The 15,926-nt window shown below is 35.7% G+C and overlaps 1 protein-coding gene across 4 annotated transcripts in view; it reads left to right on the top strand.

The window, feature by feature from the left end:
* Positions 1-15,926, top strand: part of MLIP (muscular LMNA interacting protein) — a 250,607-nt gene that overhangs the window by 188,562 nt on the left and 46,119 nt on the right. For all 4 annotated transcript variants that reach the window (XM_047733786.1, XM_047733789.1, XM_047733788.1 and 1 more), the window contains one exon: positions 9,803-9,931. In XM_047733786.1, coding sequence (XP_047589742.1) covers positions 9,803-9,931 — 129 coding nt within the window. The remainder of the gene's footprint in view (positions 1-9,802; positions 9,932-15,926) is intronic.

Below are 15,926 nucleotides of genomic sequence, written 5' to 3'. Positions count from 1 at the left end.
ATGTAATAAATAAGCCTTTTCTTGCCTAATAAAATAGTTTTGTGAATTCTAAGTTTGTGTTCTTTAGGGAGAAAAAATGCAAAGCATTGCTTTGACTGACTTTAATGATAATTTCTTTGCATTTGCTTTAGACTTTTTCTCTAAAGAGTTCAAGGAATATCTTAACCAAGTTTTAAATTAAGTTTTAATCCTCAAATTCCCTTGAAATATAGGTCGGTTTGTGAAGGGATTATTATCAAGCAAGTTTATCACACAAAAAAAGAACATCTGGATTGATATAATTATTCAGTTTAATCACTTTGACTTCTGTTTCATGGCATTAACCCTGTTTTTCATTACTGGGAAATAGAATAGAATAGAAATAATTGTAAGTAAGGACAGCTGTATGACATTTGCTTCTTTAAGGATTTGTGATGTTTTTGCTCTTAAGTAATATAAAATATGAATGAAATTATAACTTTTTCTTTCTATGAATGAATTTCCAATATTTGTCATCTCAAACTCTCTTTGACATTAAGTTCTGAATAATTTGGATGAGAATAACTTTGAAAAATGAAACTAGGTATACATATGTGTATGTGTATGTACATGTTTATGATATAAATATAGATGCCATATAACAGGTAATTCTGATATAATATGTTGCTTTTTGTTAAATAGTGTGTGTGTGTAGCACATAAAAATTACTGGGAACATATGATAGATTATAGTTAAATTATATAAGTAAATACTCTGTTCTGTGTAAAATAAGTAGTTAGTTAAAATTATTTTAGTCCTGTTTTTGGGGAGAAATATAATAAATTGGTTGAAGTGAAAATCCAAGATAGATCACCATAGTAGTACAAGCTTAATATAGAAACCATTTTGCTTTTGACATTTGGCTTTTTAGGGTATATAATATTTTCATACTTTCTTCTTTTCAACTTGCCTAAACCATTCACTTGTTAACATTACAACTGTTCCAGTTCAACATTTGAAAGAACAAAAGAAATATGACTGTGCCCCTTACTCTTAAGATCTTTCCATCATTTACTCTGGAAACCAAACTATTTAGTATCAGGCTCAGGATAATAGAATAATCTGGGCCTCCATGTGATACCAGTTCACCAATCTGTGCTTCAGCTTCTCTTCTTCTGTTAGACACCACCACAGGATGTGAAAACTAGAAAGGAACTTAAGAGATGAGGGCATTGGAAATACTCATCCATAAAATGGGAGGTTGGAATAATTACTCAGTCAACCTGTAGGGGTATTGCAAGGCTCATGTATCATAGGATCTGAAGTTGCCAGTATAGCCTTGTGCATATGGGAGGTGTTATTATTGCACACATGATCTCTGAAATATTATCTCGGAGATAATTATCTCCATTTTAAATGACTTGTGTTTGTTGGTCTTTGTCTCAGAAATAATGATCTCTGAGGTAATATTTTTTCGGATAAAAAAACAGAGGTTCACAGTTTAAATAGATTGCCTAACACTACAGCAGTAGTGGTTATTTTTGTGTGACTTTAAAAAAAAAAATCATATGGACTTGAGATCATTAAAAAAGAATGAGAAAATGTTGATGAAGGAGTTGGGAAATTTGTCCTCTACAGAAGTACGACTTTCGCTGGGTACCTCCCATGTGGGCCCCGTGCTAGCATTTTCCCATAGCCTATAAAGATGCACTTATGAAAGAGGAGGAGAATAGGTAGGGTGAATTTGGGTATAGAGATTTCTCCCCTGTGAGTAGTACCATACTTAACACAACAAGGGCAGCAAAAGGAAAGGAAGGATCCAGGATCTAGGTGTGGTACCTTTACAGAGCTTTCCTAATTCCTGAACTGAATCATCCCAATGTTAACAGAGGCTGGTGGGTCCTCTTCTTTGGATGAGAAAATAGATGAGGTTCAACAAAATGGGTAAGCACTGGTCTTCCTTGGGGGTAGATGGGGGAACCTTGTTTAGAAGACATTTGCTTTTGCATTTGGTATTTAATGCCATTACGAAATGTTCATTGTTGCGGGAGATGGAATACTGAATCTGGAAAGGAAAAACAATAGGTTAAAAAAATAAGCCACATGGCTACATACAGGTAAAAGCAAAATGCAGCTTACTGGAACACTATAAAGAAGAGTGGGTAAGCTTTCAGATACTTTGTTCCCAGTTCTGAATGCCAGCTGATGTGTCCTGCTTTAGTGAGGCATGAGTCATCTTTCTGAGGGCCCTTGAGGTCACTGTTGTTCAGAAAATGCAGCCCTGAAAGCTTTTGTGTAGAATTGATGTCTTCCTCAGGCTTAAGGGTGGTTTGTCCTTGACCAGTTTTCCTTGACACAACATACTTAAGTTCTACAGCATTCATCATATATGCCTCCTGAGGTTTGAATCATGCTATTGTCTTTTCTTTAACCATCGAAATATTTCAATTCAACCAACCTGTGTTGTACACGTTCCACAAAATATTTTTTGAGCTATGGGATATAGTTTATAAGAATTGAAATACTACATATATATTTTTTAAGATTTTATTTATTTAATTGACAGAAAGATAGAGAGAGCACAAGTAGGCAGAGCAGCAGGCAGAGGGAGAGGGAGAGACAGGCTCTCCACTGAGCAGGGAGCCTGATGAGGGTCTTGATCCCAGGACCCTGGGATCACGACCTGAGCTGAAGGCAATGGCTTAACTGACTGAACCACCCAGGGGACTCCCATATATTTGTTTTTATACAGCTATCATAGTAACTGTAATTTTTTTTAAAGCATATCAGGTAGGTACTTTCCTGGATGGTGCAGATCATTTAGAATCAATATTCTATATTATAAATGCAAAAATAGGAAAAAGGAAAGTTTTTTTTCCCCTTTCACATTCATTCTATGTTGTTTTTCCTTTACAAAGTTCTGTCATGCATATTACAGCAGTCCCATAGCTAATGGGTGGTATAAAAATCTGTTCTTTTCCTACTGAATCTTGGCAACTTTGCTCTGCACTAGAGTGTTTTGAAATCTGAGATATTTATTGGAGGGGAAAAATGCTTACATATTTGCTTCAAGTATATAATATTGTTTGTTGAGAAAGAAAGAAAGCTAATAAAGGTTTATTAATTGAAGGAGTGAGTAAGCTAAATAATTTAGAGCATACTGCTTTTGTCAACAGTCTTGACTGGTAGAATGTTTTTGAGTTTCTATGAGCTTGTTGCTACAGAAATTCTAAAATATATATGTATATACATAAAACACTAAAGACTAAAGACCAAACTGAAGCAAATGGGTAAAAGAAACATGGGGTACTTTCACAAGCTCTTGGATCCACCAGATTAGAACTCCTAGCCAAACTCACCAAGGTTTCTATATCCAGTGTTTTATTACTTTCTTGCTTTTTTATTTTACATTTTATTTCTTTAAAAAGATAAAAATAAATCCATGAACACTGACACCTTGTTCTTTATTTCTTTTCTTCCCTCATCACAACCACTGCGGAGCTTATGACCGTCATTAAAGGCAATTGAAAACAGTCCACTAGTTGCAATTACTAATTTGAGAATGAGGTTGCTCTCAGCAGCCATTATTTTAAGATATTGATAATGGATTCTCTAGGTCAGTGCTGGCAGTTAATTTTCAACTTTGGTCTCAAGCCAGAGGCAGTACCAACTTGTCATAGAATTATGATTGTAAGTCCCAAAGGACAGAAGCAATATTTATTTTTACGGTGCCCCTGAGTAGTACTGTTGAAGCATAAATGTATATTCATTGAGTTATAAACACAAATTAATAGCAGCCTCAGAGCAGTGCCCTGTGTGGGCCATTAAAACCTGCCACCAGCCTCTAGAGACTCCATATGCTCTTGGGCATTTTCTCCCTCAAGATTAGCAGAAGGTTTAAATGTGATATCTTTAGTCCCACCCCACTCTTAAATTCTCCAAAAAAGATGATATCATTGTCTTTTGGTATTAAAAATTTTATTGCTTATCACCATAAGCATATAAGGGGAAAAACAACAACTTTTTTTTTTTTTTTAATGAAGAAGTTTAAAATCTTGTAAGTCCCTAAAGAACTGATCCCTGGCTTTGAATTCTTATATCCATCAGAGCTGGGAATTTCAGCCTCTATTCTTATCTCTAAGGGTGGAACTCACTAACCCACTTTCCTTCTTCTGGTCTTCTCTTGGGGAAAGACAGTATGGATCTTCTATCCTGAAGAGTTCTCTCTTCTTGGGTTATACCCAAATAAAAATATTAATCCAGAAAAAGTAATGGGGGACACCAAGCTGGCAAGCAACACTCCTTGAGGTCTCCATATTGGATAATAGCCAGCATCCTGGGCTGCTTCTGCCTGTCAATTAATTTATTCATTCTTCAGTTATTTATTTAGTACCTTCTAGGATCCAGACACAGTTCTGCATGTTGGAAATACAACAGTGAGCAAAGTCATCATCTCTGGCCTCACAAATCTTATATTCTAGTGGAGAAAAAAAAAAAATAAACACATAAACAAATGTCAGATTGTGATAAGTTCTATGGAAAAAAAATATCAGCATTCCAGGGATATCAGCATTCCAGGGAGAAATGACTTCTGGAAAAAGTAAAGAGCCCAAGTGCAAACTCTCAGGGGACAGGGCATCATGGTGTCTGTGCTAGGATGGAGAGCATGAGGGGGTGAGAGGGACAGTAGCAGCAGATAAGATGGAGAAGGGAGAGTCTCATTAGGCATCAGAAAGATTAGGTCAGATAGCACTTGGTAGGCATTACCTCACAGGCATGACAAAGGTTTTGGCTTTCACTCTAAGTGAGAAAGTGAGGCATTAGAGAGCTCTGAGAGGATTCAAGAGACATGACTTGACTCCTAGTGTGACTATTCTGTGTTATACTGAACTGAATGCCAGCTGTCTGAGAACAAGGGTTATAGACACTATAGTTCCTGACATAGACGAGGTCCGATTGGCAAAATGGCTCCAGAGAGTATCTGATAGACATGTGCTTCAGAGATCCAAAACAATGGTTATTTTGTCTTTGGGGCACTTCAAAGATGGCTTACATCCTGTGTAGGTCAGTTCTCAGGAGGTTCATCATGATGAATTGAAATTTGGCATTTAGAGAAACTTTTTGTTATTCTTTCTGTGCTTTTTTTGTGTTAACTGTGGGAGTCATTGCCTGTTTTTATTTCCCCATTTAGGCTGGTAAGAAAATTAGGGAGTTGCTTTTCCTGGCCTCATAAGAATAACATTTGTGTGTATTAGTCATGAGTCTAGCTGGATCTATGGATTCCATAGCAGATAAAAATGAAAGAAGAGCCAGTTGGGACTAGTTTTGTTGCTGCAATGACAGTCTTACAGGAGCTCACTTTAATAGACTCTTCTAACTTGATTCATCTAATTTCCTTTATTTTTGTTTATACACAAACCTAGCCAATTAGTTTTACCAGAATTAGAGAGCAAAGGTCTACTTCAAGTTTGAAAATATCAGTGGGTGTGTGCAAGGATGCAATGTAGATTAGAAACCAATAATAGACAGTCTCTTCTAAAGCCTCTCTTTTAGTCTGGAGGTAGAAGCTCAAGGTTGAACAGATGTCTCTAAAATGGCAGACCAAGGAAGATCTATCTTTAGGCAGGCGGCACAGCGTTTAAATGGAAAGAGTTCTAGTTGAGTGCACATGAATCACCTAGGGATTTTGTGAAAACTCAGATTATGATTCAGTAGGTCTGGGGTAGGGCCTGAGATCTGGCACTTCTAACAGGTTCTCAAGTGACACCGATGGTACTGGTTTACATAGCCCATTCTGAGTGGCAAGGTGTTAAAAGACATCTTATTTGGATAGATCCATTAGTTTACTCTGTGTTGCAATTTAGTCTTCAACAAGTGTAGATTACATAATTGTTTGACATTAGTAACGGGAATTAGGAAGAGCAGAGAGGAAGTTAACTAATATTCCAGGGAAGCCTTGCATGTACCAGCAACAGAGCCAGTTGCTTTACTTAGGCTATTGTATAGATGTCCTAAAAGCACCTTGGGACCCTTGTTTGGGGGATGGATTTGAATATACAGAAATAAGACTTATGTAAAAACTCTATGTGGTATGATACCTGAGAGGAAAGGAATATAAATAATAAAATGTGCCATTATTCATTATTAAAGGACCTAATCATGGACAATTATAATCCTTTAGCAGAACGTCCAGGCCGGTTGAATAGCTTTTTCCAGGTCATACAGTCTTTTAACACTAGTGCAAAAATTAAAATCTGTTTCCTGCTTGCTCTCCTCCCAGCAACATCATGCTGTTTTTTGTGACTGTATTTTTAACCAAGTCTGTAGAGAGACATCAGTACAAATTTTGATGTCTTGGCCATGCAAACCACAGAGCCCTTTATGATGTAGGATATGGTGTAGGGTGCATATGCGTATATATAGAGGTGAAGGGAAGATTTATGGATGTGTATATCGAATAGGAAAACTTCACATCCTACAGTGTTTTAGGAGTGCTCTTTTGCAGGAACATTTTGCCATGCTAAAGGAAAGAAAAACTGTATTGAGTAAGACTAATGAAAAAAAAAAAGGTAAATTGATACTGAATGGAGTAACATTGGCCAACATCAAGGATGTGGCAATGGACATTAGAAATAAAACATAACACAGAGGACACTGGGAATTGGAGAGGAAAAGTGAGTTGGGGGAAATCGGAGGGGGAGATAAGCCATGATAGACCGTGGGCTCTGAGAAATAACTGAGGGTTTTGGAAGGGAGGTGGTGTGGGTTGGGTGAGCCTGGGGTGGGTATTAAGGAGGGCACATATTGCATAAAGCACTGGGTGTGGTGCATTAAAAAAAAATGAATCTTGGAAAACTGAAAAAAATATTACAAAGAAGGAAAGAAAGAAAGCAGAAGCAATGAATTTAAAAAGAATCACAAATATAAAAATACTAGGGCTTTGTTATTGATTGGACAGAGGAAATTATAGAGGTGGGTATTTAAAAATGATTTTAAATTTCTGTCTGTTTGTCTGTCTCTGCAATACGCATAGGAGTAGTTAAAATCATGGGTTCGATGACTGGATCTGCACTGAATTTAAATGTTGAGTTCTTCCTATATTAACTGTTTGGCTTTGACATGTGGCTTATTCTCTCTAAGCCTCTCACAGGGTTGTTTATAGGGAATTGATGAGATAATCTACCTATGATAGAGACTATAGAGCCTGATCACATAGAGATAAGATACAGAATCTGGATCTACAGAATAATGATGGTGTCATTATCTGCAATGAATCTTCAAGGATTTTGAAATTGATTTCAAAGCATGTGAAATGGTGTGAGCAAGGTGCAGAGGTTGCCACAAACATGATTTGTTCATGTACCATGATTTATGGAGCATGTGTGAGGTTTAGAATGGGACCACTAGTGTTTAATTTCCAACTTGACCATACTGACTAAATACTGAGAAATAGTTAGGTGTGGAGGTTATGGTTCAAGTTCACAGAATGGGAAATAGGAACATGTCAAAGGCAAACTATGCCTAGTCTTCTTGTGTGTAATTTGGCTTCCATGTCTGTAAAATACTACTGAGTAACAACAAATGAAGGTGTGGGAGAAAAAATAGGACTGGAGGAAGAGGAGATAAATACAGTGTAAGAATCAGGGCAACTATACCAAGGCCAACTGGGCAAACTAGAATGAGGGAGACTCAGAGACTTCAGGTAGACCAAGACTCGGGACAAAATCAAAGAAAAGAGCATGTGCAACATCCAGTAGAGTAGAGGAAATAGGGAAAGAATTATTGTCAAATTAACAGACAACCACCAAATTTGGGAAATTCACAGGAACTAAGGAGCATAAAGGCTGGAACAAAAACAATTATGAAACATTAGTAATTGATTCTGATACTGAATATCCAGAAGAGTCTCTTTGCTGGGTCTCTCTCCCAGGAGAGAAGATCTGAGTGAAAGTCTCCAGGTGAGGATAACCCAAATCATCAGTCTGCTGGCAATACAACCAGTCAGGTAGCCATGTTGCTCTGGCAGAGGGATTCTTAGCATATCAAGTGCTCTGAGTCAGACTTCTCCTCTCTGCTTTCATCTTTCTGCATACTGCCACCAAACTTAGCTCCTAAAGCTCCATGTTGGTTTTAAAACCTGGTAGGCCCAGGGTACTAGAGCTGTATTGATTTCCTACCACACAAAGGAGTGGAGAGAATGAGAAGGTACAGGAGTAGGGGACGGAAACGGAAATGAAACAGTAAGTCAAGTGGAAAAGAGAGACAGGAAATCTGGACAACTTAAGATCATGACCCAAATATCAGGCATCTCCCTTATTATAGATGGTTATAGAAATCAGTAGCTGCCTACGCTTTGTTCTTGTGTTGAGTTTACTGGAGGGATACTGCTCTCATATGTATACTCAACTCTGCGACTTAATACATAATTGGATGTTACTTGCACATTTTTCCCTCTTGAGAGAAATAAGAGTTTCTTAAGTAGGAGATATTTCTTAGCCTGGGGACGATAAAGACTTCTCTCACACTTTACTTCCCCAGTTGGCATAAATATGAAAGACAACTGGGAAAATATCGATTGAAGAAAGTATTGCAGAATAGCATTTATTCAAGCCTCAAAATATATCAGGTGGTTTATAGAGCAGAGAGATAGATGTAGTCCCTTAAGGCTTAAGTTGTGAGTATCAGCATTTACTGAGGAGAACTAATTTACTATTTTCTGAAAGGAAATGGGGTTGAGAAGAATGATTGCAGCAAAATGCTTAACCAGGAAAAGTGTCACAACTTTTTATTGAATTCTTGTTTGGAGTATTTTTGTAAACTTATCAATCATTTTGTGACATTTTACAGTGTAACGAGATTTTGGTGTTTGTGAAACATCACTCTGAAATTGCCCCAAAGTAGATTTCTCTCTTTCTCATCAAACTGACATTGGGTACAAGTTTATGAGTCTTGAATTACTGGTCCATTAGGTAAAACTCTTTTGGTTGCAAGTTACGGAAGTTGTAAGTTTTAAAAAGAAGGAGATCTTGTGTGAAAGAAAAGGAAATTCTTAGGAAGCCTCAGGAAACGAAAAATCAGCGGGGCCCCAGGAATGTTTTAGAATTCCATTCTGGAAAGCCCCTGTCTCTCCTCCTTAGGCTCCCCATGCACTTTGCTGTCCTTCTTGATCTTATCTGATCCGCTTTTTATGGCAAATTGAGGCTTTCCCATAGCTTGCAAATTGACATATTATAATTTCAATCTTCCCAAGTAATTGCAGAGCGGTCTGAATTCCTATTCTACATTCATGGAAGAGAAAGTCTTACTCTAACCACCCCCCTTAGGTCAGAAGGCCATCCCTGGTTTCATCAGACTTAGTACGAACCTGGTTTCTGGGGGCCAGCTCTGTGGATGTTGGGGCATGGGAGTTGTTTTCCAGAAAAATAAAATCTTAAAGGCTTGGTGGCTTGTGCCAAATTCATCTCTCCTACCATGCCCAGAATGAGAAAGCTGCCTGCCATTAAGGACACTCTCCATAAATATCTGTTAAATGAAATATTTGTTGACTGAATGACCAGTGAGGATATAGGAACACATTTGGCTAGATAAATGAGGAAGGTTTTTGCATTTTGAACATTGGATAGTAGATATTTATTAGTTAACTGCTGTAACAGTTAATTTTAAAGTTATCGGTGAAAATCATTTGATTTCTAGGCTGCTTTTATGTATTGGTAAAATCATTTTAAACTTTAAAAAATTAAAAATTTTTGTGAGAACATTTGGATGACTTAACAGTACACATATTCATTCATTTTAATGCCATTTATTTCTTTATTTTTTAAAATTTTATTTAACATTCATGAAGACTAAACCTGGAGTAATTCGCCCAGTACCTGTAAAATCCAAAATATTACTGAGAAAAGAGGAGGAAATCTATGAGCCCAACCCTTTCAGTAAATACCTGGAAGATAACAGTGACTTCTTTTCTGATCAGGTGAGCATACAGAAGAAAAAATTTTGATACTTTGATAAATAACTGTATAAAATATGAAGATGCTTCTATGAATATGGTATGTACAAGAAAATGTTTATTTGACTGGAGTGTCCTTAGTAATAAGAAAAGGTCCATTATTTGCATAATAAAAAGAAATTCATATATTCCCAGGATGATATTTTGTTTGAAGTGTTTCAAGTTAAAAAAAATTTTTTTTTCTACCTTGTGCTGGTAATGTTTTAGGAACAAAGACACAATTCTCCATAAAGAAAGACATCATGAAGTCATTGGTTGGATGGGTCATATAGGTGTCGCATTATTATTTCTAAATTCCTGCTTCATTTTGAAGAGATGAACTATTTTGGATTTGGTATATTAGTACATTTAGCGAAATATCTTTTGTATGGATGCGTAGTAACATACTAGAGATGATACGAACCCCTAGATTGAGCAGTAATAGTGGATTGGGGCTTAAGATATTTTAAGGCTTTTTTGGTCATTTGGATTACATGTAAAAAAGGAGTACTGTCTTCCCCTTGTATATCCTATATGTTGGAGGGAGAATAATGGGAGGTTGTTGATGGTGCTTTATGAGCTATTTGGGAAACATATGAAAATACACATTTATGCAATATAAAAGTCCATAAATTATTTCAGAGTGAAACTTTGCATCTTTTTTGTCCTATTAAGATGCAGCAAATAGGCATGGGTTGTATAGTTAATATCTCAAATACTATGACATGGATAAACAATGTGAGCAATCCGGAAAACTTTCTGAATACAGCCAAGGCAAGTAAAATCACCACCCTTGGTGATCTATAATAAAATATACTTATGAAGGAATACAAAGTGATATACTCATGTAAATTTTACTTTGAAAATAACTAAGAATATTCTTGAAACAATAAATTATACTTGCATTTGTGAATCATAAGGACTATCTTATCTGCCACTTATTAGCTCTATAACATCTCTCTTCATTTTCCTCATGTATAAAATGAGGCGTTCAGATTGGGTACTTTTTAAGGATCCTTCCAATTCAAAAATCTGTGTTCCTTAAAAATCTAAGATTAACCCTCATTAGGTCAGAAGTCACTGTGTAGCCGAAGATGTTCATCATAAATACTTTCTCAGGATTTGTTATAGTTTTTTCTATAAAATGGAGACAATATGATTTTATAAGGTAAATATTTTTAGAAGACACTAATAGCATTGCCTATGATAATTAGAGGCAATTACTTTCATTTTATAGAATAAAATGTTATCCTCACTTAAATAGAGAAATCTCACTAATTTATAGGATTGTCTTTATTAATTCCACACATAACAGAAATGAAAATTCCTCTTAAAGCTTATTTTAATCATCAACAAAAAAACACTTATCAAATATCTACTGCTTGTGTGATACAAATACTTTAGAGGCTTACTATGACATTTTAGACCTCATGGGATCATTATAAAAATAATGCAGTCAAATGACAAAAATGTCAACAGCTAAGATAAACTTCACATACTATCTATGTAATTTACGTTCTTCAAAATACAACCTACTGCTGTAAAATAATGATTTTTTTCTTTTATATTAGTATAATTTCAAATGTATGTATTTTGTTTTAAATAAGATTCATGTGTAGAATATCAAGGTACAGATTTATCACCATTAACTCTCCATGAAAACGATAAATTCCATTTTCAAGTTTAGGAAATTCTTGTCATTAAAAGGAGTTGCCATTTCTTTGCCCTGCTTTTTGACTAGACTGCAAGTTTAAAGCTCTGTTTATGTTCAACATAAACCTATGAATTTCCAGATCATTTGTGGAAAATTGGAACTCTTTTGCAAATATGGAGGTGCCACGGACACAACTGTACTCATATTGTTTTTTTCAACCAATTTTTTCTTGCTTTTATCTTACCTTTTATGTGGAACATGGGAAGTAAAAGGAGTCTCTAGACTGTCAGATTGAAAGAGGTAGAGCATACTATTTAAAAGTGAATTCCAGACATTCTCTGGTCGTCCTCATTAACCTTGCATGTGAGGGATAATTTAATAGAAACTTGGGGTCCCTGCACATGGGCCAACTACATATACTATGAACTAGTCTCTCTATGTGGAGTTCTAACTACCATCTCCGTGTCCAGAATCTGCCAGGGAGAAAGACATCAAAGACAGCTCACCAGTGCAGATGCTTAGATCTACTTAAAATATAAATTGAGTAATAACAGTTTATAATCTCAGTATTGCTACTTCATCAGAACTTGAATAGAAGAGCATGTACTCAAATTCGCTAGTCACTCTTGTAGTCTCCTTTGCTGCTGCCACAGAATAAATTGAATGGTTCCAAACTCAGTTGATCTCACCCACCCATGTAATGGAAAATTCTTTAGCCAGACACTTGGGCCAAATTGAAGCAGCTCACATTCACTAATCTGCCTTGTACTGGGGACAGTTCCACATGACAGGAGATGCTGGATGGGATTGTTAAATCAATAAATTTCCCCTAACAGCTTCGCTGCCATAAAATATGATTTCAAAACTCTCTGTTACAAAATGTCAGACACTAGAGATGATGAGACCAGACAGAAATGTATTTACTGTAGCTTAAGATACAAGCAGGCAGCCTTTTAAACTGATAATGAACTGAACATTTGCCTGGAGACTGTCTCTGGGTACTAAAACCAAAGTTTGAAACTAAACGCTTCATCAGGTAATTGAGACTTATTAATCAACAGCTTTTACATCAAAATGGCATAGGCCAAGAAGCATCTGTCTATATTTGATGGATTTTGTGACAAAGACTCTTTGGAATGAAGCTTATGCTTTTTTGAAATTACCTTTAACTCCATTATTGTATCAATTTGTGGTCCTGTTGACTTATTGCAAAAAATCCTCACACTTGCATTTGGATTTGAAAGTATGGTGATATACTTTGAAGCATACCCTATAGACAGCCAAGGTCAGAGCTGAAAAGTAATTAACAGAATTGATTGGACAAACAGGCATCCAGAAGACATTGAGGCTTAGAAAATCAATTCACTGATGAGAATGAAGATACTTAAAGAGCCCACTGATTTTTAGTTTGTCTGACTACTTGTGAGTTGGCAAAATACATTGATTGTTTTCTGGTCAGTTAGTGTGTCTAATTGGATAAAGGTGATTTCTTCACTTAAGATCTTCAACTTAATAAAAAAGCAATTGCTAAACTCAGTTATATAAAATGTTACATAAAATACTCTCTTTCTCTCTTTATAAATAAGTAATTGAACCCAAAGTATTAAATATGTAATTTTCTTCTGAAAGCCTTAGAGAAATATATAAAAAGAAAGGATTTGGACAGAATTAAAGAGGAAATATTGTTATTTCATCTGATTACCCTGGTTGGTTTTTTTTGTTTGTTTGTTTTTTTGTTTTGTTTTGTTTTAGTGAGAAATAACACTTCCTAGCACGTGTGCCTCTTGAATTTTATTTTCTTTCTAATTTGCTTCAATAAGAAAAAGAACATGTTTTGTGTGAAAATGACCATTTAATGAATTTCCTCCACACCACTTTGCAGAGAACCTAAAGGGACAATTATGGGGGATTTTTTTTGGGGGGGGTAATATTTTCAGTCTTTCTTTTCTCTGATTTTTCTGAGATACCTGACTTCGCTACCAAATTTGTTTGACATTCAACTTTGATGATTATGTGGGTGACTTTCAGATTTCTATCTCATTAATTCATCAAGTTAGATTTCTTCTGCGACCTTCACCTTCACTTCCTTGTGTCACGTGCATGTTACTATTACAGAGCAAGTATTCATCTTTGTCATAGGTGAAACTGACAATACTGCCTTTTATTCTGAATGACTTCTAGCTTTGCCATAAATTGCTACTGTTTCAACAATTGTTTCTCAATCAAAATAGTCCATTCTCTTTTGTCGTAAAATGATCTCTTATCAGTGCTAACCTTTCATTGAGAAGTAGTTTTCAGCTTAAAATGTTTAACCTTTCTAGGTCTAGGGGGGAAGTGATTAAGTGGTTTTCCCTGTCTTAAGGAGGGAGAACCGAAATGCCTTGTGTTACATTTCTTATGGAAGGGTTAAGACCAGAGATTTAGTTTCTTCATGTTTTGCCAGGTTATTTTTGTTTATTCGAATAATGAAATCTTTGTGAGTTTTTTTTCCTTTTTCCTTTTGTCTTCCTCCCTCCTTCCCCACCTTTCTTTCTTATTTCCTTCCTTTCTACCTTCCCACGCCTCCTTCCTCCCTCTAAGTGTAATAGGTAATTGTTTATTATAAACAGGTACTATATCACATGTAATAGTTTATCATCATAAACTGTTTCTTTTTTCTTTTTCTTTTCTGAAATTGTCCTATAGAGACAATATTTGCTTTTTCTCTAGAATATAATCAAAATAGGATCACCTTTTCAGACTTAAGATTTCCTCTCATTCTTTCTATTTGGGGGGGGGTTAAGCTTTCTCATGACCTTGTGTGATTATTGAGATTGGAAGATTAGAACTGGAACTACAGAGTTTCAATTTTCTGTTGCAGTTGTCTTCAAGCTATGGGAAACTTAGTTTCTTGTCCCCCTTCCTTTGCCTTACATAGCATTAAAGTATTGAAGAGATTCTTACTTGCTTTAAAACAAGCAAACAAACACATGAAGAAGACCCATTGCCACTTGGATCATAATAGATAGAATTATTCTATTTCTAATAATTCTAATAATTACTTAAGCAACTGAATTCTAATAATTAATTCTAATAATTAGTCAAGCTCTGAAGCATTAGTTGCCTAAGAAATATTGGTAGATATGCAGTATCTTACCATATCCTAATCTATGGGGAAAAAATGATAATCTGAAAGTTTTATACAAATGTGTTCTTTGATGTTTTGTTAGCTCATGATGTCCCTATCTATCTCTATTTAAGAGGAATGGTAGTGTCATATTTAGAGGCTCTCATGTAAATTATGCTACAGTTTTAAGATAAGGTCTTGTTAAAATTAAATATCATATATTAGTTTCTTCTGAAGAGTATTAAACAACAGAATGTCAAAAGAGAGAAGGTAGTTGTGTAAAATATTTTAAGTAATATCCAGAGTAAATGTTATTTAGAGATTAGAAAGTTTTGTTTTGGCAAGGAAAATGATACATTCTTATGTTTTACTTCACTGGTCTGTACCCCAAACTTTTCCTTGAACTCTGAGTCAAGGTCAGCCTGTAGATAGAACTATAGACGGTACCAATATGGCATTTAAGACAGTTTTGGTAAAACGAGTGCTGTTCTTCCAGCACACTGTCTATAATACTCCCCTTCCTCCTTCCTTACACAGTTTCAATTCTACAACTACCTTAAAATGACTTATGGTTATTAATAATGTTTAAAAAAAATCCCAAAATGGATTTTCCCAAAAAAATCCCATGGATACCATGGGCCCCAGATGGTATCATTTAGAGTTCTTGAACCTGTGCTTAGTACGTAATTGATTTGCAGTTTCTACCTCCCCTGGAAATATAGTCTTTGTTTGTCAGTCAAGAATTTTTCTATCATTCCCCGCCCACCAAAGAAATAGGAGGTAATAATCTGCATGATAAGACACCTGCCCCCCTCCCCAAAGCTACCTCCCCTGGACAGTCCTTTTCTTTTGCTAATAATGTTCTTGCCCCACCCTTCTACAAACCCTTCCATTTTGCCTAACTCCTCAGAGCTCTCTTCTACTTCCTGGAGGTTCATGAATCCTTTAATAAAGCCAAGTAAATCTTCAAAATTTACTTGATTAAACTTTGTTATTTAACAATAAAGATCCTTAGGAAATGCGATCTGAGTGAGAGGCTTGTGATTTTCTCTTCTCTATCAAATAATTTTCTTTGACCCATAAGAAGAGGACTCAAGGTAGAAAGCACAGAGGATGACACAGTGAAAGTCAGATGTACTATTTGAATATAAATGCTAAGATTGATGTGTTTGAAACACATTATACTCTCTAAGCAGCAGGGAGATTGTTACTTATTTTAA

The sequence above is a fragment of the Lutra lutra genome, chromosome 6 (genome assembly GCF_902655055.1).
Source record: "Lutra lutra chromosome 6, mLutLut1.2, whole genome shotgun sequence".
Lineage (NCBI taxonomy): Eukaryota > Metazoa > Chordata > Mammalia > Carnivora > Mustelidae > Lutra > Lutra lutra.
This window is presented reverse-complemented; position numbering and strand designations above follow the sequence as displayed.